The sequence below is a fragment of the Merops nubicus genome, unplaced genomic scaffold, assembly GCF_000691845.1.
Source record: "Merops nubicus isolate BGI_N331 unplaced genomic scaffold, ASM69184v1 scaffold7426, whole genome shotgun sequence".
Taxonomy (NCBI): Eukaryota; Metazoa; Chordata; class Aves; order Coraciiformes; family Meropidae; genus Merops; species Merops nubicus.
The window spans coordinates 30,439-52,349 of NW_008614309.1; the positions used below are offsets into that span (position 1 = coordinate 30,439).

General features: G+C 35.7%; 1 protein-coding gene across 1 annotated transcript in view; it reads left to right on the forward strand.

The window, feature by feature from the left end:
- Positions 1-21,911, forward strand: part of CSMD3 (CUB and Sushi multiple domains 3) — a 62,798-nt gene that overhangs the window by 29,431 nt on the left and 11,456 nt on the right. The window contains exons 10-15 of the mRNA XM_008942179.1: positions 3,223-3,396; positions 3,669-3,742; positions 12,176-12,287; positions 12,908-13,087; positions 19,256-19,321; positions 21,413-21,571. Coding sequence (XP_008940427.1) covers positions 3,223-3,396; positions 3,669-3,742; positions 12,176-12,287; positions 12,908-13,087; positions 19,256-19,321; positions 21,413-21,571 — 765 coding nt within the window. The remainder of the gene's footprint in view (positions 1-3,222; positions 3,397-3,668; positions 3,743-12,175; positions 12,288-12,907; positions 13,088-19,255; positions 19,322-21,412; positions 21,572-21,911) is intronic.

Genomic DNA, 21,911 nt, shown 5'->3' on the forward strand with positions numbered 1-21,911 from the left:
ACAGTAAATTATATTATGCTTTATGTTGTAAATTTTGTTAACCTGAAAGTTATAACACTGAAGAATTTTTATATTGCTACAAATGTAATTGTGATAGCAAATGTGGCTTTTTATTTAGATTGGTGTCATTCAATTCATAACTTAAAAAATCTTTTTAAAGAAGCCAGTGTGGTGCTTCTGACAGATTCTCAACTGATTGCACTGAAGAAGGAGGTTCTTTGTGGAATAGTTATTTATCAAATAGCTGTAACACTGAAACTGTAATGGTCTTGAGCAAGGAGTCTAACTGAAAGAGGCTAATTTAATCTTGGCTCTGCATTTCCTGAAGTTTAATTTGAGCTTGTCAAGTAGCTGAGCTTGCCAGTTAGCTTGCTAAATATTGCAAAACTCAGTTCTCCATTCTTTTACCTTTTGTTTTTTTTTTTTTTTTTCCCATTCTTCTCTTTCAAAAATGTTCTCTGTTTTGGCTATATCCTACAGTATGAAAGTGTATAATGTAGATGATCTGTTCTTTTCTTTTTTCCCAATTATATTCTCTTAACATCAACAGAAACTATATGTACCAGAGCTGGAACATGGTGAGAGGCATTGTTTTTGGAGGAAAACCCCACTGTCTGTTGTTTAGTTCTTCTAGAGTCAAATATAATATGAACATTAAAGACCATGAAAAAATTATTTTCATCATTTGTTCTTGATTGAAGTATTCTGTCCTTACATTCATCTTTGGATACCACAAGCTGTTTGTCATCTTTGAGGTTCTAATACTCAATACTGCAATATTATCTGAAAAAAGAATTCCACCTTTTAACTTTTAAGAAGATATAGCTAGCACAGAATGCAGCTGTCTGGTAATTAAAGGCTGTTTCATGCAGAGATTACATTAACTGAATGTGCAATGGTTACCCATTGGCTTGCAAGAGAAATCAATTGGCAGCCAGTGCTTGTCAAAAAGCTTAAACTAGCTGCCATCTGGCAGAAATGAGAGGGAGCTGGTGAAAGCTCTTCACAATGAGCAATCTTTAAGCAGATCTTGACATCAGAAATTTAGTTCCCAGCTTGGTTCTGTATAGCCTGTAACTGAAGATACGCAAGGTATAATTATAATATGGAATAATTATTCAGAATGGAATACAGTCATATCTTTGGTTGAGTGTTTGTCATCTATGACCTAGAAAATTTGTCTGCTTAATTACTTATATAGTATTTTGAGTAAAAGACTGCTGGTTTTATAAGCTTGGCAATAGATGGCAAAAAAATACAGACCGGTACATGAAAATTCCTAGTTACAATTATAACTCGCTGTTAATCAATTGAATGTCTTTAAAAAATGAGACTGGCCTCAGCATCTCAGTGCCAGAGCTCCACAGCCCTGTCTCTGTTAAAGGCTCTCAGAGTCCTTAGGAAAATGTTTCCATTGGGAGTGGGAGCACTCACAGACCTTTGAGTTTGCTGCAATTTTAATTTGTTCCCTAGTCTTCTCTTCCAATCTGAGAGGAAAGCTGCTGTATTTTACCTTGGTATCTGGTTTCTATGGTTACTCAGATAGAAAGCAGATATTCAGTAGCTATTCAGTGGCTGGTTAAAGTTGACTGACAACTAACTGGTGGCATTTACTCAGTTTTATAAAAAGTAAAACTCAATGACCATTTTTTAATGTGAGGATTTTTTTTTTTACTTGAGAGTAGTTGCTACTTTTTTTGGTGCAAAGAATTGTTCAGGAGTCTATAAATAAATCTAAATCTGTAAGCATTTAATGCATTTTCTAATTAAGACTACCACTGAATTTTCTAATGAAAACATAAATTGCAACCATGATCTGTCAACCACACAGTGAGGTTCACTGTGTAGCACTTTCCTGAATTCATAGATCTTTTCAAAATTTGGCATATAATTTTGCAGGTAATCTCATTCCAATGAAAGGAATAAAATTGTATACATTTCCTGTATGTAACAGATTCAGCCCTATTCCTTCATATAGACAGGGTCTGCAGTAAGATGAAGAGGGCAGATGCATTTCATGTGAGCAGGTCCTTTGGGAAGCTTAAGAAACAGGTGACAAAGATAAAGAGATTAGTAATATTTTTTTTTGAGGTGGTTGTGTGAGAGGTGTAATTTAGATTTTGTTTGCAGAAGAGAAAGATGGAACAGAAAATTCCAGTCTGTACAACATGCCTTTTTAGAATTGTCGTTGAACACATCTGGGTTAGTGTTTTGTTTTGTTTTGTTTTGTTTTGTTTTGTTTTGTTTTGTTTTGTTTTGTTTTGTTTTGTGTGTGTTTATTACATCATTTTCTGTTTAATATGAAACTAAAACCTACAATATTGGAACTCATGGTGTGTCAGGGACTAATATAGTCTGATGGTACCAGGTTTACCACAGCTGATTGCATTTCCTGAATCAATTATTCCAAATCCAGCTTCTGACAATAATCAGTATTTTGTACTGCAGAAGGCCAGTGAATTTGTCAGCAATGCATTTGCTTAGTTATGCCATGCTATAGATGTATGGAATCTTTAGGTGATAAGTATAAAGTAAAACAATCAGTTTAAGTACTGATTATCACATTTATGTCAAAATTATGTCAAATTTATCTCACCTAATAACAGCTTGTTTTTTGTGTTTGATTTTCAGATTTCTGCTAAAATGCCTTTACTAAGCTTGGGGTTTTTTTGTTAGCTGTATTAACTTTCAAGTGTTTTAATACCAATCATACCAAATCTTACCTTTCAGTGAATAATGAGTAAGAAAGAATTTATAATTCCTAAAATCTGTCTGACAAATCCTTTAATCATTCAGAAATGTTGAGTACTGAGTAGGTGGCAGAAAGCAGGAGACTGGAGAATGACATGAAGGTTTGGTACGCTCTCTGATTGCTTTCGATAGGAGGATTTGCAGATTGGTGTGATTTTGAGCAGAGATGAACTGTGGATATTTGGGATGTAACAAAATAAGTTGTGTAATCTTGAGTGTCAACTTCAACCTACTGACCAAGCCCACTATGAAGACATTTTGAACAGCCAGCAAATCTACTGCAAACTGAAGCAGATTAAAGACTTGCCATCTAGCCTCTCTATTAATTCCTATTATTTTTTTCTGTATTTGATGTGTATTTAATAGAATAAATACAAAATTTGGAGTAAATTCTTGACTGAGTTAAGGTGAGTATTATTTTGGTGTATTTTACTAAATGATGTTTAATTTCTGTCATATATTTTCTCACAGCAAAGTTTTGTGGTGACCCTGGTGTACCTGCTCAAGGGAAAAGAGAAGGCAAGAGCTTCATCTATCAGTCAGAAGTCTCTTTCATCTGCAATCCCCCTTTTATTTTGGTTGGCTCCAGCACCAGGATTTGCCAAGCAGATGGTACATGGAGTGGTTCTTCTCCTCGATGCATAGGTAAGGTTACAACCATATCATTGACATTTATGGAAATGCTGATTATTCATTTTCCTGCTAAATCTACTTGGGAGTTTTCAGGTATTTTGAATTATTCCGGTGTCATTCTATACTCTTTAAGGATCAAGTAACTTTATTTCTCTTTCTCTCATTGGTTTATTGCATGTTGTTGAACAAGCTTAATTTTGTGATACATTCATGTATTTCATTAAAATCCTTTAATTTGTTTTGTCTTTAATTTTTTTTTTTTTTTTTTTTTTTTTTTTTTTAAGAACCTACTCGCACAGCATGTGAGAATCCAGGAGTCCCAAGGCATGGGTCACAAAACAACACATTTGGCTATCAGGTAGAGTATGCTATTTTTCATTAACTTGAATACTTAAAATATTTTTATACTACTTCAAAATCTAGAAATTTCTGATTAGAAATCCAGCAACTGATCATGCTTTGTAAATACTGTTTAGTAGAGTGTTGCTGTGTTTTCTTATTTCTAGCTGTTGGATTACATTGACCTTGTGTCCCTATTAACAGTGCATTATGTGAAACCTTGGTGATCAAGCTCTGCTTGGGCTTGGTTTCACCTTGAAGGAGTTTATCATCTACACACCAATATATAAGTGCTTCCTACTGTTTATCAAGTAGCATTTTTCTCCTTAGAAGTGTGTATACTATGTGCCAAATTGCTAGCATAGACATAGACTCTAAAAGAAAACAGTGGATATTATTTATTTATTTATTTATTTTATTGAGAGCAATTCTGTTATTACATTTGGAAATTATGTGACCACAAATGAATCACAGAGTCACAGAAGCTGGCAGGTGCCTCTGGAGAGCTTCCAGTCCAACTCCTCTTCTTGAAACAGGATCAGATAGAGTAGGTGGACCAGGGCTGTGTCCGGGTGGTTTTGAATGTTTCTAGGGATAAGCACTGCACTGCCTCTCTGGGAAGTTTGTTCCAAGCTGATCACCCTTAGGCTGAAAATGTTTTGTTTTGTTTTTTAGTTTTAAAACAGAATTTCCAATGTTTCAATGTGTGCCTGTTTCTTCTTATCCAGTCACTGAGCACCACTGAAAAAGTAGAGAGTCTAACCTGTCCTGCTACATCAGTGTTTGGTATCAGGGCTGAAAGATCCAGACATGCAAAGGGGACCAGACAGAAGAGTTAGCTAGTAACTCCCTGGTTCTATGTCGTGCCTGTTTATGGCAGGAGTTAAATAAAAATTGTAGATTGCCAGAACTGCAAGAAAGGTCTGATTGAAATTTGAATAGACTTAGAGCATGAAATTAGTTTTTAAAAGCAAAAGTTGTAGCTAAAGGGTTTATTTTCATGGTCAAAAGTTTCTTTAGCTTGTAATTTTCATGGCAGTACTTCTCCTGCCTAGTGATTGTTTTAGCAATCTTTGGTGTTTCAGATTGTGCTAGATCACAATCATATGTGAGTAGTCATATAATTGTCTTAGTTTTCTCCAGGGAATGGAGTGCTCTTTCCTTCCATTATAGAATATACAGGGACAGTCCTTGGGCTAACTTCCTTCAGGTGTAATAAACTATTGTGCTATATAGTAACTCTTTATTTACCTATGTAAGAAACAGATCACTGCAATGACCACTTTCTACAATTTTATTTATCTGGCATATTAATGAGCATTCTGTCGCTGATGAAGCCAATGCACACTTTCTCATTTGTGGTGTAGCTGTAGTTGTGAGTGAAATCATCATTCACGGCCAGCATGGAACTGTCAAAATACTAGGCAAAAATATCAACTGATAAATAATTTCTTTAAAAACTGTAGCTGCTGGCATAATTTACAACCTTGATCACAGTTGCAAGGTTGGAGTCTAGCAGATTTAAACTGTCTGAGCTTCAGCCTCCTTACCTAGCCAGCAACTTACACTTGTGCTCATGTAGTGAATTTGGCTTTATATAGTAACTAAATGTCTGCATGAAATTTCTGGTTACTTTAAAAATGATTGCTTTGTTAATACAGAACAGGGTAGGAAAATCATTTGTACAGATGAAGCTGAGTTTAATTCTTTATTGAGTGGAAACAACAGTGAAAATGATGCATTCTTAGGCAAGTTATTGTCTCTAGATCCTGAAAAGTAATATTACATTACTGTATATTCAAGAACATTATGACTCATTTAAACCACAACGATATTCAAAAGGCATTTATATTATGCTATAATTAACTTGCTGTATAACTTCCTGGGATAGTAATGACTTTTGCTTCCATCCTTAGCAGAAAGGTTAAAAAATAATTCTAAATTATACCAAAATACTGAAGACAATATGACTTTGGTTTTCTTCTGTCTGATAGATCTGTTGCCTGTTGTGTTAAACAATAGACCAAAACAGCTTATGCAAAATTAAGCAAAATGTTTTGCAGTTGGCAAACACATAACAAGGAGTTGTTACTGTTGAATAGATGATGGGTTTCTCATTCTAACCCTGGGTGGATGATTTTTTTCTCATTTGGGGGTTTGTTGGAATTTTTTTGTGTGTTTTTTTTTTTTTTAATTATTATTATTTCTTAAATATTTTACATTTAAACTAGTATTAATAGAGTCATTTAAGTGACTTAATTATTAAATTTTAAATTTATGTCTCTGTCGCATAAAAAAAAAATAAATCAACCTGTAGCCTGTCAGTAGAGTTCAGGCCTTCATACGTGGAGTCCTGTTTCAAGTGCTTTTCAACAAATGACAATAGCTCTTCTTTCACTGACTGTATCACTGATTACCACTTGTTTTTCACAATGCTAATGTCAAGTAATGAACTTTCACAAGACTGTTTTTTTTTGTTGTTGTTTTTTTCCCCTACTCTTGATTATCTGTTTTCCTATCTCATTGATTGCATTAAAAGTTCAGGCATATATAACACAATTCAAGGTTTGACTGAAAGGACTATCAAAACCTGACCTCCTGGAACCTACACTAACAGCACAAATATCAGCACCTCACATCTGAATGGTGTTTCAACTGTTAGGTAGGAGCTTTTTAACAAAGAGGGAACAGAATTATGTGTGGATTTTGTTGTTCATTATTGAATTCAGCAGGCAGAAGCAGATCAAGTTCTTATGAGTTCAGATAACATCAAAGTACCAGTTCAGTGCTACTTGGATATCAGGCATGTCAGGTAAATGAGTAACATCACCTGCTTTAACTGTTATGAACAGGTATTTCTAGGATGTTTACCTTTCATCTGAGTATTTTTTATTTGACAGGTCTACCTTAGCAGTGTGTTGCAATGAAGACAAAATATCTTTAGAAGTTAGTGAATACTGACTTCATCTGTAATCTGGAAAATAAATTGTTCCTTGGAAACTAACTGTGGTTTTGAAATATTTCTTCAGATATATTGCTAGTAACATAGAAAATCGTTTATAGCATTTTCACCATAAGCTGTTGTAACACAAGATATAACTGAATTGAAAAACCAGTTTAGAACTGCTTAGACCAATCAGTCATATATCTAAGATTTATTACTTCTCATACTTTTTCCCATTTATGGTTTTTTTTTTTTTTTTTTTTTTTTTTTTTTTTTTTTTTTTTTGTGGAAATTCAGCTATTTTCCTCTACATAAAACCTGAAATGAGCCCAAAGGCAGTCTGAATTAGAAAGGAAGATAGCCACATTACAGTAATCATAGGTCTGTAATGTGGCTATTAGCTCTTGAGTTCTCTTCTATGAAATGCTGTATGAACTTTGATCTGCAGATCTGGGGCAACCTTGCAAATAATCTCCTGTGAATGTAATGCTTATAAAAATGTTAGTGTTGATTGAATTATAGGAAAAAATTCCAAGGGAAATGCTGTACCAAAACAGTATAGCTGTCTCCATTAGCACAGCTGACATCATCACTGCATTAATGAAAACATAATTTAAGCCTTATCAGACACCAGGTAATTTTCCTGGTTCCTTCTGCTTCTCAGGATCCTGAGGTCTGTGGCTTCACCCTGGTGCCAGTGTGGGATGTTAGTGTTATACTGTGGGGTGCTTCACTGGAAGGAATGTGATTTTGACTGGTTGTTTTTGTTTTGTTTGTTTGTTTGTTTTTTCCTCTGTTTCTTTGGTTTGTTTGTTTTTGGTTTTTTTCATGTTTTTCTTGATTCACCTGGGGTTATTGATAAATTTTCTAACACACAATTATACCACTCACACTGCAGCTCCACACTATATTTCAGTCTACTCTATAAGGCACATTTCACCTACATCAGATACTTCTTTTTCACCCCTGAAACCTGATTCTGTCCAGGTCTGCATTCCCTTGAGTGGCCATGGGTGATCTGTTCACAGCAAGGAGGTCTCCATCCTGAGCCTATGTCACATCTCTTATGATACTCAAACCTGTGGTGTTTCTTTACAGTATTGTGTGTCTCCATTACTTAAGGCCTTTACTAGCATTCCAGTGCCAGGCCACTATCTCTCTATACCTCATTCCTTTGATGGTAAATAGCTTATACTGCACACAGTAGCTTCTTCCAACTACTGTGGATATAAATCTGTGATTGTACCATACAAAGATAAAGAAAGGCATAAAAATTAGTCATAGCCACCTGATCAGAAGAAAATTTGATGTTACAGCTAAACCAAATTTAAAAAACAAAGCAAAATAAAACAAAATACAAAACAAAATAAAACAAACAAACAAACAAACAAACAAAAAACAGGGAAAAAAAAAACCTCCAGGCAGCTCAAGATGCTTTCAAACAAAGGAAACCTGACAAGCCTCTGGCCCACAGGTCTTGCAAACTCAATAGTCTGTTGCTAGCAGTGACAACACTGTATTACTGGGCTACCAAGCTACAGATATAGCAAAGACTTACTGAATTGCGTTTTCATTCACCTAAAACATGATGCTAAAAATTAGTGAAGAGAAATAACTGACATTTCCTTAGCCCCATGATCCTTTGGCATGAATTGCTGGGAATGGAGGAGCTTGTTAGAGTATCTTCATGGTCTTTGGTAAACTGAAGTCTTGGAAAAAATTACTGCAGAGTAACTCATGAGAGTTAGAAATGTCTTCTACTTTTATAAGGAAGGTATATAAAGGTTCATTATTTTTCATTATTCATAAAATTCTTTTCATAAAATTATTATGTTTTATAATTATTATACGTTACTATAATATTATTTTGGTGAAAAAAAATCTGAAGTAGCATCCTAATCTTTATAAATGGATACAGATTGCTATTTATGCATTTACTTCTAAGATTGCTATTTCTCCTGTTAGTGAATAGCAAATATATAGTCTTTGGTTCTTAGCAAAAGAGAGAGTTTGTGATGATGATTTTGGGGATATCCAAACCATAACTGACACTATGGAAAAAGCAGCTGTAGAACAGAGATACAGTATACAACAAAATCTTTGGAGTTTTGAGGGAGGGTTGGATAAAAACACTGTTGCACATAGAACAGTTCTTTTCTAAAACCAGAGAGTACAGCGAACAAAGGTATTTCAGCTGTTTTCCCAGGTCTCCATAGTGGTGCTTCTATTAATGCTGCATAAGAAAAAGTGGAACAAATCAGAACATCTCCAGACTGGCTTTTCTAAGACCGTGGCCGTTTATATTGCAGTGCCCCCTGGTGCCTCTGGCATAACAGTACTCCAAAAGAGACTTTCCAAAAAGTAATTTTTAAATAACTTTTTTAAAAAAAAATAATAATTACATATTGCTTGTTCTTGTTTGTTTTTCGGAGCAGGGACCTTAATTCCTTTCTTTATTTATCTTGAATAGTATGGCAGCACTTCTTCATGACTTAAATAACTTGTATTTTTAATGCTACTTTTGGGGCTTGCATATATAAAGCTCATGTTTCCCTAGCAATACAGGTGGCATCCATATTTTTGGAGGAAATAAGAAAAACAATTTCACTAGTAGTTTCTGGTTTAGATAGAAACATCAGTATTGCAATAACTAGTTGCAGTATCAGCAATTATTTGTATTGAATTTTGTTTGTTTGCTGTAGTTATTTTTTAATTTTTGTTTCATTTTGTGTGGAGTGTTTTGTTTTGCTTTAATTGTGGAATGCTAGCAACTCAGCTTTTCCACTTACGTAGCACCTTGAACCATTTCCTTATTTTACTGATATATTTCTAGTATTAAAGAGCTGGTTTGATGTTTAGGCAATCAACCTTCAGTGAAGCCATAAGGTAGGCAGAGCTGCAGTGAAGACGGGCAGACAATGGAAAAAATTTCTATGTGTTTCCTGGTTCTGTTCTTCTGGTGAACAGTTCTCATTCAATATATCTGTCCAGCAGAGGACTTAGTTCACAAACAACTAATACAAAGTAATGAACAGGCAGATAAAGAAAAAAGTAACAGAAAATTGAGAAAAAAACCACGTCCTTCCATTTTTCATTGTTAATCATTGAGTCCTGTAGATCTAAAGACATGATTCTCCAGCCTTTTCAACTCATAAAATAGGAACTTTCTGTTCAGGCCATTCATGATGAGTAGAATTATAATATACTGAATTTTAACAAATATACTGATTTTTAAATTTTTTTTTAATTTTTTTTTTTTTTATCTGTTGACTTTGTATTCTTCTAAAGAGATTCCATATATTTAAGAAATTATTTTAGGTAATATCCTAGTAAAAGGTAGGTGAAAATGTCAAGATTGCAGTTATCTGATTAATTCAGTATTGCCCATATTTAAATTGTGTTGAGATAGTATATCAAAGATAATTAAGTGGTGAGAACTGTTGAATTCTGAAAAGAGGATAGTTTGGCTTTTAGAATGTGGCACATAAAATATCAGTTGAAAATAAGTGAGATAGTGTAGCCAACCAGTTAAAGACATACAGTAGCAACTTCTGGAATTGATGTTGGCTGGTAGAGTTTGAATCCCTAACGCAGTTACGATTTAGAATTATGTATCTAAGTAGCAAAATAACCTCTTTGCCATTGATTTCCATGACATCCAGCTACTCCGTACCACAAAACTATTATATTTTCTCTTATTTTATATTCAGTAAGATCATAGAGTCAACTTTGAAAGGTTCAAGTAGAAAGAAAATTAAGTTCCTGTTCAGATGTGTGTTAAGAAACAACATTTAACAGTTAAGCTGTGGTTTTGTTCTGGTTGCATTTCTTTGGTGTGAGCAAGGGTGAAAGGGTCCTGTTTTGAAGTCAATGTTGAAGTATTGCCTTCCTTGATAGCTGAAGCTTAAATAGGGCAGATACACTTTCCTTAATTGTGAATGGAGAATGCTTCAGTAGAGGTAGATTACGGAAATGAATAAATCCTTAATAAGAGTAGTACTTTACAAGTAATATATTGGTGGTGATTGTTTTAACCAAGCTCTTTACCATCCAAAAAAAAAAAAAAAAAAAAGAGTACTTCTTTTTGGTGCAGCTTCTATATATTAGTATTTCCTACTTTGTGCTTAATTATGAAAGTAATTTAGTGTATTTTCTTCAAAACCTTTTAAAAGTAATTACATAGTCCAGTAAGCACAGTGAAGAGGAATAAAAAAATGGAGATGGACTTTAAATCGCATAGTGTTGATGAGCTATCTGTAGTTCATGGGTTATTATTAAATTTCATTCTGATTAGAAGCTTGAGTTGAAATGGAATAGTACTATAAAGTTTCAAATTAATACTTGTAGCAGTGAAGTGCTATTTCCCAGGACTAAACTATTGGAATATGTGAAGAGTCCACAATTTACCTTTAAGCATCAATTTGAATCAAGTGTTATACATTTAAACAAAATAATGAAAACAACCCCCCAAAAACAGAACCATAAATGTGCTGTCACATAAAGTTCAAAGGACTCAACTTCTTGTTTAAACATGTGTTGATAAATAAATTAGCACAGGTCACTGCAGAACAGTAGATGTGAGCTATGCATCTTAGTATTTGAGTTATCCAATTACAGCATGTAATAAACTACCCCTTGAATTACTGTATTTGTAATCTAATTTCCCTACTTTTGATAGAAGCTGAGAATTATTTGCATTTTTGTCAATGTCACCATGACTGGACATGCTGAACAAGTTATTCCATTTTATGTTTTTTGTAGAAACTGTTACTGACTGAAGGATTCTATTTACAGCTTTATGTAACACATACCCATAATCATAATAATAACTAAAAAATATTATCAGATGAGTTGCTATTGCAAATTGTAATATACTTGCATTCCAGTTTCCATTATCTGCATAGTATAAAGAACAATTCTTTTTTTACTTCTTGTCATCAAAACCCACAAAATATTATAGGAACATTACAGTTTCTGAAGCATGAGCCAGTGTTTTTGACTAGGCCCTGCGTGTTCTAACGAAATATTTTACATTATAATTTATGATTTCATCCAGTATTCTGTAGAGGGGAATCTAGTTCAGCAAAGGTCCAGCAGTTTCTATTACCCATTTCAGCTCTGCAATGATGTAACCAGCTTGCTACAAGATTGCTTAACTGGTTCCTCCTTGGTTCAGAGCTAGGAAGCCACAAGAAGCTTGGTTTCCAAACTCATGGTGCCTCAGCTGTTCCAGGCTCAAAGCAACATACCAGAGAAATCATACAAGATGAGGTTTCGATTCACTTTCATGGAGGAACTCAGTTTGGGAGGAGAGTAATTTTAATGAGAATGAGGCAAATTTTTATTTCATATCAAAATGCTCTGTGAAATTAATTTACTTTCTACAGAAGGAGTATCACAATTTGTCAAGCCTGTGTTACATGAAGGAGTTTGCTATCAAACTTAGAAAAAACATATCAACTGATATCTCCTCATAACAATATTACTGTGTTTGCTACTTTTCAACAGGTGGGAAATGTTGTTCAGTTTCAGTGTAAAAAAGGTCACCTTCTCCATGGCTCAACAACACGAACCTGTCTTCCTGATCTTACGTGGAGTGGAATCCAGCCGGAATGCATACGTAAGTAAAAGACAGATTTTTGATCTAACAATTTTTTAGCTAGGCTGCTTAGTTAAGTAGCATTGTTATAAAGTTAATGTATATAGTTTTGTTAACTTAATACAAATTTGCGTTACTAGCTTACAACAGTTAGAAATGTGATTTTGTGATTTTTTTTTTTTACAGTAGCCTATAGATTTAAAAAAAAAAAAAAACAAAAAAAAAAAACAACTCGATGCAAAATAATGAGATAATTAGATAACAGGCAGCTAAAAACTGTAAGTTTCTAAGAAGTTGCAACTCTTCTAATGAAGAGAAGACGTAGTGAGAACATGACATGTGGGAAAGCCGTGCAGAGCCCTAGCTTGTACTGGAACAGATAGTTACTATCAATTCTAGTAAAGAGTTTGAGCTGTTTCTCAACTAAGGAGTCAGAGTATTTTAAGAAGGTGGAAATAAAGGATTTGTAATAGGAAATTTTTGAATCTGAAAAGGAGAGAATCTTCTGCTTGGGTACAGGAAGCAGCATTTCATTTCTTACATCTTTTACACTTTGACTACCTGTCAGATCGGATATAGATTATTTTTTCAGAAGTGTTTTCACCATTGTGACTGAAGGATATTTTATCTTCTCTTTGCAGCTCACAGCTGTAAACAACCAGAAACACCAACTCATGCTAATGTGGCCGGAATGGACCTTCCCTCACTTGGTTATACATTGATTTACACTTGTCAGCCAGGCTTCTTTCTGGCAGGAGGATCAGAGCATAGAGCCTGTAGGTCTGATGGCACATGGACTGGGAAAGTTCCAGTTTGTGAAGGTATGATCTTCTGTTTTGCAGGGCATATCTCATCTATCATATTTCCATGATTATCCTCACTTGCACTCTAATAAGATAAGGCAGAATGGTAATGAGAACTAGGAGGGAGAACATCTAAAATGATAACTTTAATCCTTTGCCAGCTTTGTTAAATGGGACATATGTTTTCATGTACTTGTCTTTCATTTGCATGCTCAAATGTGTCAACTCCAGATATAATTCTGGAGGCCAAATACTTAGATAACACATGCTTTTAGACTTCTTCTTTAGTCAGTTGTGGTCTACATTCTCATAAACTCAGTGGAACAATAATCTCAATGTTTTTGCACATACCAACTAAACTTAGGTCAGGATAATTTTATTGACAGGGATTGTGTCAGCTGAAAGGCAGCTACGACAGTTGCAATACTACTATGATATTGTTGCCAACATGGGAACACTCACACAGATGGAGTGCTGGAATGCATGGCTGTAACAATTCAGAAGAGATAGGCAAGGAAGGAGAGGTGGTAGGGTAGCCCTGTATGCTACAGAGTGTCTTGACTGTCTAGAGACTGGTGATAGTGATGACAGGGCGCAGTGTTTATGGGTAAGAATCAGGAGCAAGGCCAACAAGACAGGCATCGTGGTGGGAATCTGTTATAGACCTTCCAGTCAGGATGACGAGATGCAATATTCTGTAAGCCCCTGGGAAAAGTCTCACTGTCACTAGCCCTTGTTCTCATGGGGGACTTCAATTTACCAGATGTCTGCTGGAAATACAATACAGCAGAAACAGTCCAAGGGGTTCCTGGACTGTGTGGAAGATAACTTCCTAACACAGAAGTTGTGAGACAACTAGGAAAGGTGTCCTGCTGGGGATTTTTTGTGAACAGAGAAGGACTTGTGGGTGATGTGATTGTTGGAGGTCATCTGGGCATAGCGATCATGAAATTATAAGCTTTTCGATTCCTGGAGAGGTAAGGAGTGAGATCACCAGAAATGCCACCTTGGACTTCCAGAGGGCAGACTTTGGTGTGTTTAGGGACCTGGTTGACAGAGTCTCGTGAGAGGCAGTCCCGAAGGGCAAAGGAGTCTAGGGAGGGTGGACATTCCTCAAGAAGGAAATCTTAAAGGTGCAGGAGTAATCCATCCCATGTGCTGAAATATGAGCCAGTGGGGAAGGAGACTGGCCTAGATGAACAGAGAGTTTTGGCTGGAACTCAGGGAGAAAAAGAGAGTTTACTATCCTTTGAAGGACAGGCAGGAAAGTCAGGAAAACTACAAAGATGCCATGAAGCTATGCAGGGAGAAAATTAGAAATCTCAAAGTCCAGCTAGAACTTAATCTGTCTACTGCCATAAAAGGCAATAAAAATCATTTCCATCAATGCATTAGCAACAAGAGGAGAGCTAAGGAAAATCTCCATCCTTTATTGGAAGCCAAGGGGAAATGTAGTGACAAAAGATGTGGAAAAGGCTGAGGGTCTTAACACATTCTTTGTCTCAGTCTTCAACAGTAAGACCAGTTGTTTTAGGGGTATCCTCTGAGCTGTTAGATGGTGCCAGAGAGCAGAATGAAGGGGATCCAAGGGAAAATGAATCCAAGGGAAATCCAAGGGAATCCAAGGGAAAATGGTTAATGACCTGCTGCTCCACTAAGGCCCATGCAAGACTACTGGGCCAGATATGATCCACCCGAGGGTACTGAAGAACCTGGTGAAAGTACTGACCATAATTTATCAGCAGTCCTGGCTAACTGGGGAGGTTGCAGTGGACTGGAGCAAATACGACGTCTGTCTACAAGAAGGGCTGTAAGGAGGATCCAGGGAACTGCAGGCCTGTCAGACTGACCTTGGTGACAGGGAATGTTATGGAGCAGATCATCTTCAGTGCTATCATGAGATATATACAGGACAAACAGATGATCAGGCCCTGTCAGCATGAGTTTATGAAAAGCAGGTTGTGCTTGATTAACTTGACCTCCTTCTATGGCAAGATATCCCAATTAGTGAATGAGAGAAAGACTGTAGATTTTTTTTTTTTTTTTTTTATCTAGACTCTAGGAAAGCCTTTGACATTTCCCACAGAACCCTCCTGAAGAAACTGGCTGTTCATGGTTTGAACAGGTGTACTCTTCGTCGGTTAAAAAGTTGCCTGGATGGCTGGGCCAAGAGTGGTGGTAAATGGAGTTAAGTCCAGCTGGCAGTCAGTCACAAGTGGTGTTCCACAGGGCTCAGTACTGGGGCCTGTTCTCTTTTATAGCTGTATCAATGATCTGGATGAGGGGTTTGAGGCCACCCTCAGTAAGTTTGCACATGACACCAAACTGACTCCTATAGTTGGCACTGGTGAGGCTGGACATCGGATACTGTGTTCAGTTTGGGGCCCATAACTACAAGAAGGACCTTGAGGTGCTGGAGCATATCGAAAGAAGGGTAACGAAGCTGTTGAAGTGTCTAGAGCATGAGTCTTAAGAGTAGTGGCTGGGGGAACTTGTGATTTTTACTCTGGAGAAAAGGATCTTCAGGGGAGACCTTATCACTCTCTAAACTACCTGAAAGGAGACTGTAGCGAGGTGGGGAGTCAGTGTCTTCTCACAGCTAACAAGGGTTGGACAAGAGGAAATGGCCTCAAGTTGTGGAAGGGGAGGTTTAGATTGGATGTAACAAAAAAACTTTTCAGCAAAAGGGTTGTCAAGCACTGGAACAGGCTGCCCAGGGAAGTAGTGGTGACACCATCCCTGGAGGTGTTTAAAAGATGTGTAGATGTGGCACTTAGGGATAGCCTTCAGTGATGCACTTGGCAGTGTTAGATTTACAGTTGGACTTGGTGATCTTAAAGGTCTTTTCCAATCTAAATGATTCTATGAATCTATACTAATATTGAAGAAGGTTGCCTAAAGTCCAAGTAGATATCTGAATCACAGTATGGAACTAATCCATACAATGTAATTTTATTTCATATTTTTACATAAGCAACATTATACTGCTTTCAAACAAAATTTGTCTACTTTGTCATTTGTGTTCTATTTTTTTATATTTTATCTAATTTTTACTACATACTTTGTCATGTCATGGCATAAAGAATTTCACAGCAAAATCATGGTGAGAATGGTATTTTTCACATGAGATAAGAAATATCTTCAAGTATAGCAACTGTTTGGAATTCTATTTCCTGAATAATTAAAGCATCTTACAGATTACCTATAGCTAAAGTTTCAGATGTGGTTATCCCCAGAACTTTTGTGAGGGCAAACATAGGCTATCTAGTCAAACACTGCTACTTGGAAAGGAAATAGGAATTTAATATTTTGCATTAAAAAAAAAAAAAAAAAAAAAAAATGGAGTAGAGCTTTGGTAAAGTTTCACAAAGCAGGTTGCCAGGGACTTTGCAACTTATTCAGTATTTAGCAAGTGTTATGACAGGCCAAATGTGATTCATGGGTTGCACTTTTATCCATGATATTGAAAATATCATGGATAAAATATCCACTAATATCCATGGTATTAGTTGTCCTATCTGATAGTAAGGTACTTTTCTGACAATGTTTTTAAAAAGCACTGAATGGTAACTATGAATATGATGTATATTGAATGAAATGACATCTGGAGGGACCTGGATAAGCTTAAGAAGTGGGCGTGCATGGACCTTATGAGGTTCAACAAGGCCGAGTGGAAAGACCTGCACCTGAGTCAGGGCAATCCTTGGTATCGATACAGGCTGAGGGATGACGAGGTTGAGAGCAGTCCCGCAGAGAAGGGCTTTGGTGGGTACTGGTGGATGAAAAGATGGTCAACACGCACTCATAGCCCAGAAGGCTAACCGTATTCTGGGCTGCATCAAAATAAGCATAGCTAGGAGGTTGAAGGAGGGGATTCTGCTGATCTGCTCTGCTCTGGTGAGACCTCACCTGGAGTACTGTGTCCAGCTCTGAAGTCCTCAGCATTAGAAGGAAATGAACTTGTTGGAGTAGGTCCAGAAGAAGGCCACAAAAAAATGATCAGAGGGCAGGAACACCTGTCCTACAAGGACAGGCTGAGATGGTTGAGATTGTTCAGCCTGGAAAAGAGAAGGCTCAAGGGAGACCTTATTGTGGCCTTTCAGTACTTACAGAGTACTAAAAGAAAGATGGTGAGGATCTTCTAAGTATGGCCTGTTATGACAGGACAAGGGTTATAAAGTAAAAGATGGTATATTTAGACTATATATAAGGAAGAAATATTTTACAGTGAGGGTGGTGAAACACTGAAACAGGTTGCCCAGAGAGGTGGTAGATGCCTCATTGCTGGTAGATTCAAGGTTAGGTTGGACAGGACTCTTTGCAACCTGATCTAGTTAAAGATGTCCCTGCTCACTGCAAGGGTGTTGGACTAGATGACCTTTAAAGGTTCCTTCTAACCCAAATCATTCTGTTATTCTGTGATTTTATGAATACCATGTTGGACAGTTTAGGGTCACGTGTCCTGTCTGCTTCTCCCTTCGGGTGCAGCCTTTTTTTTTACTGCACCCCCAATATGCTACATAGGATTTAGTAATGACCTTGGTCTCCATAGGAGCAAGTATAAGCAAGAGCCTTTACTGCACACCAATCCTTCATTGTAAATATGAGCTTCAAACCTTATCACTTCTAGAAACAGACACTGCCTGAAAATATATGCTGTTAACTTCAGAAAGTGCAGCTACTTAGAAGACACTTAGATGAAAAGTAAAAACACTGAATACAATTAGTTCTGTTGTAACTGAAGCAGGATAGTTTGTATTTAGAATTTGTATTTAGCATTTCAGTTTTGAACTTGAATAGAAAGGTATTCACCTTGACAAAGCTGATCGATTTAGCAGCTTTTTATACCAAATCCCTTTGGAAAATGTGATCCAGATATTTCTAACCTAAGCTTGATGTAGTCAAAGAGCAAATACTGTTGAAGCATACACGCTAGGTCAACCATGTTCAGTGAAGTTCCGTAAGTTTCTTTCAAAACAAAAAGAAAATAGAGATTAATCAATCAGTTGTAACAGGACATGAGAACATGATGCTGAATTCCAGCTCCTGCCCTTGTTTTCTGGCAGTTTTAATCTGCGTACTAAGAGCAAGCCTTCTGTAAATAAGCTAAAAGTGATTTGCAACAAGAATATTATCAGTGCTTCTTGCTAAAGTTTCCTTTTCATGCATAAAATGCTCCACTCAGGGAGAAGGAAGTTGCTTTTATTGTCTCTTTTACTTTGGAATATCAATCAGAGAGAAAAGGCCTGGGTTCAAAGCCAATATCCAAAATACAAAATATTGAAATAACCACTGGAGCAAGGAATGGAACATAGTGCTGCATTAGAGTTTTCTACATTAGGAGACAGAATTATATGTCTTCTTTATAGTCCAGTGAATCCAAATAATTTACTGCAAAATAGCTTCAGCTGCAGGAAACTACACTGTCCATTGCATTTTGTTCATAATTTTCAGTGGTAGGAGAGTTCCTGCTCTAAGCAGAGAAGAAACAAAATTCTCTGACTTCCACTGCTCAAATCACCTGAGCAATTGGAGGTGTTGTGGACAGCCTCAACTGTTTCTTTATGTTGCAGTTCTTTAAAGAGATATTGACATTTTTGTCCATTGTTAAGAGATTAAGTTTGCATCTTTGGGTTTTTAGTCTTGACTACAAGATAACTCACTCAATATTGGTGTAGATAATTAAGTTCTGGAGAGAAACATGCTTTAAAACACCCTTGTTACATATCTTTTCACTGTTTGGTGTTACATTGCTTTCAGTAAAAGCACTATTAACATTGCTGTTTTGTGTGGATCCTGATTTAAATGACAGAACTTGCCTTAGGCATATTGAAAGGCATCTCACCAATTAGGCACATAGTCCAGGATGGTGAATTCTGAAATGTAGATTCTGAAGCCTACATTGTTTAGTATTGCAAATTACTTGGTAGCATCCAAGAGGTGCTCTTGGTAGCATTGAAGAGAAAATGTGACAACAGAGGAAATCAGTGGGTATGTGTTCCTGTGCTCCACAAGCTCCTAAGGCTTGATATTGAATGAAATCTCATTTGTATTTGAGTTTGAAACATCATCTTTTACATCTTTTGTAAAAAATATTCCAGATGCCACTGTAGAAATTATTTTTGTTGTTTCTGAGTAACATATTTGCTACTGATTTGTTTCTATGTTATTCATTCTCTCTAACAGCTGGTTCCAAAATATTAGTGAAGGATCCCAGACCAGCTTTGGGAACACCAAGTCCCAAACTAAGTGGTAAGTATTTGAGGTGTATATATATTGTGTAATTGTTTATATACATATGTATAAACAATTCTGTAGAAAATACAATGAGAGTCAGTTTAGTGAGACTGCTTTGAATGGCTTAGAATGAATAAAGTTTATTAGATTAGGCATTATATTAACAGAACAGAACCATTATTAATTAAATTGTTTCCTGATGTTTAAGTCTAGCTAGGCTATATGTTATAATTTATATCATTATACGTATTCTAACTGTTATGTGATGAGAGTTTTATTGGTTACACTCAAATCACTGTGTTCTGTGCAAGGTCTTATACAATTTACTCATTTGGAAACTATTACTCATCCAGAAATAATTTTAAGACATGTTGTTTCACAGCTCGTTTCACAGTCTTGCACTTCTTTTACATACTGCTAATTTAAATTGCTTTACCTAAATACTTCTGTATTGGCCTTCAACTCAGCCTTCAAAAAAGATATTTTTAACGTAGAGAAAGTCTCTCTAACTCTGGCTAAAGTCAATGGGTTCAGCAAGATTGTCTTTGATTGTCCTGACTAGATCCAAGAGAATCCTTTCTCTGTCCACTGAAGAGACTTTTTGAAGAGAGAAGTTCCCACTAAAATAATCCTAAGACTATAACACTATTAAGTGGCTACCAATAATGAAAAAGATTTAAAAAGAATTCTTTAGCGCAGGGGTTTTGTAGACTTTTTTTTTTTTTTTTTTAATTTTATTTGAATAGGTTGTACACTACTTCAAAACTTCACCACTTTAATAATTTACTTCATGGGAGTCATATTATCAGCCTTTTCATTCAGAAGCTTTTTGTACAATCCCAATTAATTGCAGGTATGTACATAAAGGTCAGTTTTTCTGAAAGCAGGGAAATGAATTTCAGGCAGATCACAAACCAGCAGATCCATGATGCATTTTCACCATGCAGTTTGCTTGCCTGAAGTGTTGAGGCCCAGCATCTAGGTGTTTTGTTTTTATGTGTTTACTTGTCAAAAAAGATATGCATATATGCATAGACACACACAAATAAAAAAAGTTCTTTTAACTCTAAAATAAAGAAAGTTCTTTTAACCTCCATGAGAAAGACAACCTGTCTCTGTGACCCATAAAATAAATGATGAAGGAAGACTGTCGGGTATTGCAGTGTGCCCCCATCTTGAATCTGGGGATATCTTGAGACAGAAAGAGGCAAATATTCTGTGTTTATCTGATATGAGTTGCCAATGCGCACACACACACGTTAAGTTCAGTGTGAATGACTCCAAATAATGTGGAAGTGCTCATTCTAAATAGTGATTATTTGTTACAGAACTAAGTTTGACACCTTTCCTTTGGTGTCCCATCTTAAGCCACCTTCAGTTTAGTTGCTTAAATGATGTCTCATGTTAGGATTGTACAGATTTGCAGATTTTTTTTTAACCATACTGTTGTTGGAATAGCATCACTTAATCATTTTACAGTTGGATAATTATAAATATTAAATGTAAAGCTATAAATCTGTTATATTTATTCTCCCTGCAGTCTATGATCTCTTTTTAATTATAAATCAGGGTATTTTCAAGCCTTTGAAGACAAGACAAAATTTCTTATATAATTTTTTCATTAGAAAAAGTGACTAGGTAATAAAGAAGATACTTATAATCTTTTAATGTCATTTAAATATGCATATAAAAATTTGATATCTAAATAGATGTTCGTTTCTGCAAAATTTAATCCAGATGAGTGTCCCTGCCTATCTGTTCTGGCATAAAAAAAGATTCTACAGTGAGAAGAATCTGGTCTTTTGGTTACAGCCATTAAATTAGATTTTGTGAAATTGGTTTAATTTTAGGGCATGTCCATCTTTGATGAAAGGAGGAAATAAAGGTAGATTTGTGGTTGTGTTCTTTAGTTCAAATACATTTTTTTCTTAGATATTCGTGCCAGGTTTCTATGTTCTGTATATGAGGATTATGTCTAATAGCCTTCCAAATAGAGAATATAAAATAGAGAAAATGTTAATATTTATCATATATTTTGTTGGATGCTTGACTTCATAAGTATTAAATGTTGCAAAATGTATTGAAATATGTTTGATGTCTGTATAGTTCCTGATGATGTATTTGCCCAAAATTATATATGGAAAGGATCTTACAATTACAAAAGCAAGAAACAGCCCATGACTTTGACAGTCACCAGTTTCAATGCCACTTCAGGAAGAGTAAATGCAACACTTACAAACAGCAATATGGAATTGCTGCTATCAGGTATGGAATAAGAAAAATTCGTTTCCATTTAACTTTTTTTCTGCCTTATATACATTGTTCTCTTGTAACTTGCACAACACTTTAAACTTTCAACATCTTCTGGAAAATTTCTTAGCTTATCAAAGAAATTTTCTTTCTAGTTCAGTAACTTTTCAAGGTAGGGATATTTCCAACTTTTCCTTCTCTCCTCTTTTTTAATTTCCCAGATGTTTATTGTATTTGTAGTTAATAGTGAGGAATGAATAATTATCTTAATTCTTGTATTTCTTCTTTAAATATTAGCAAAAACCTGAAATTGATATTCCTATTTTCTTAATTCTTAATTGTACAGTTTCCCTAC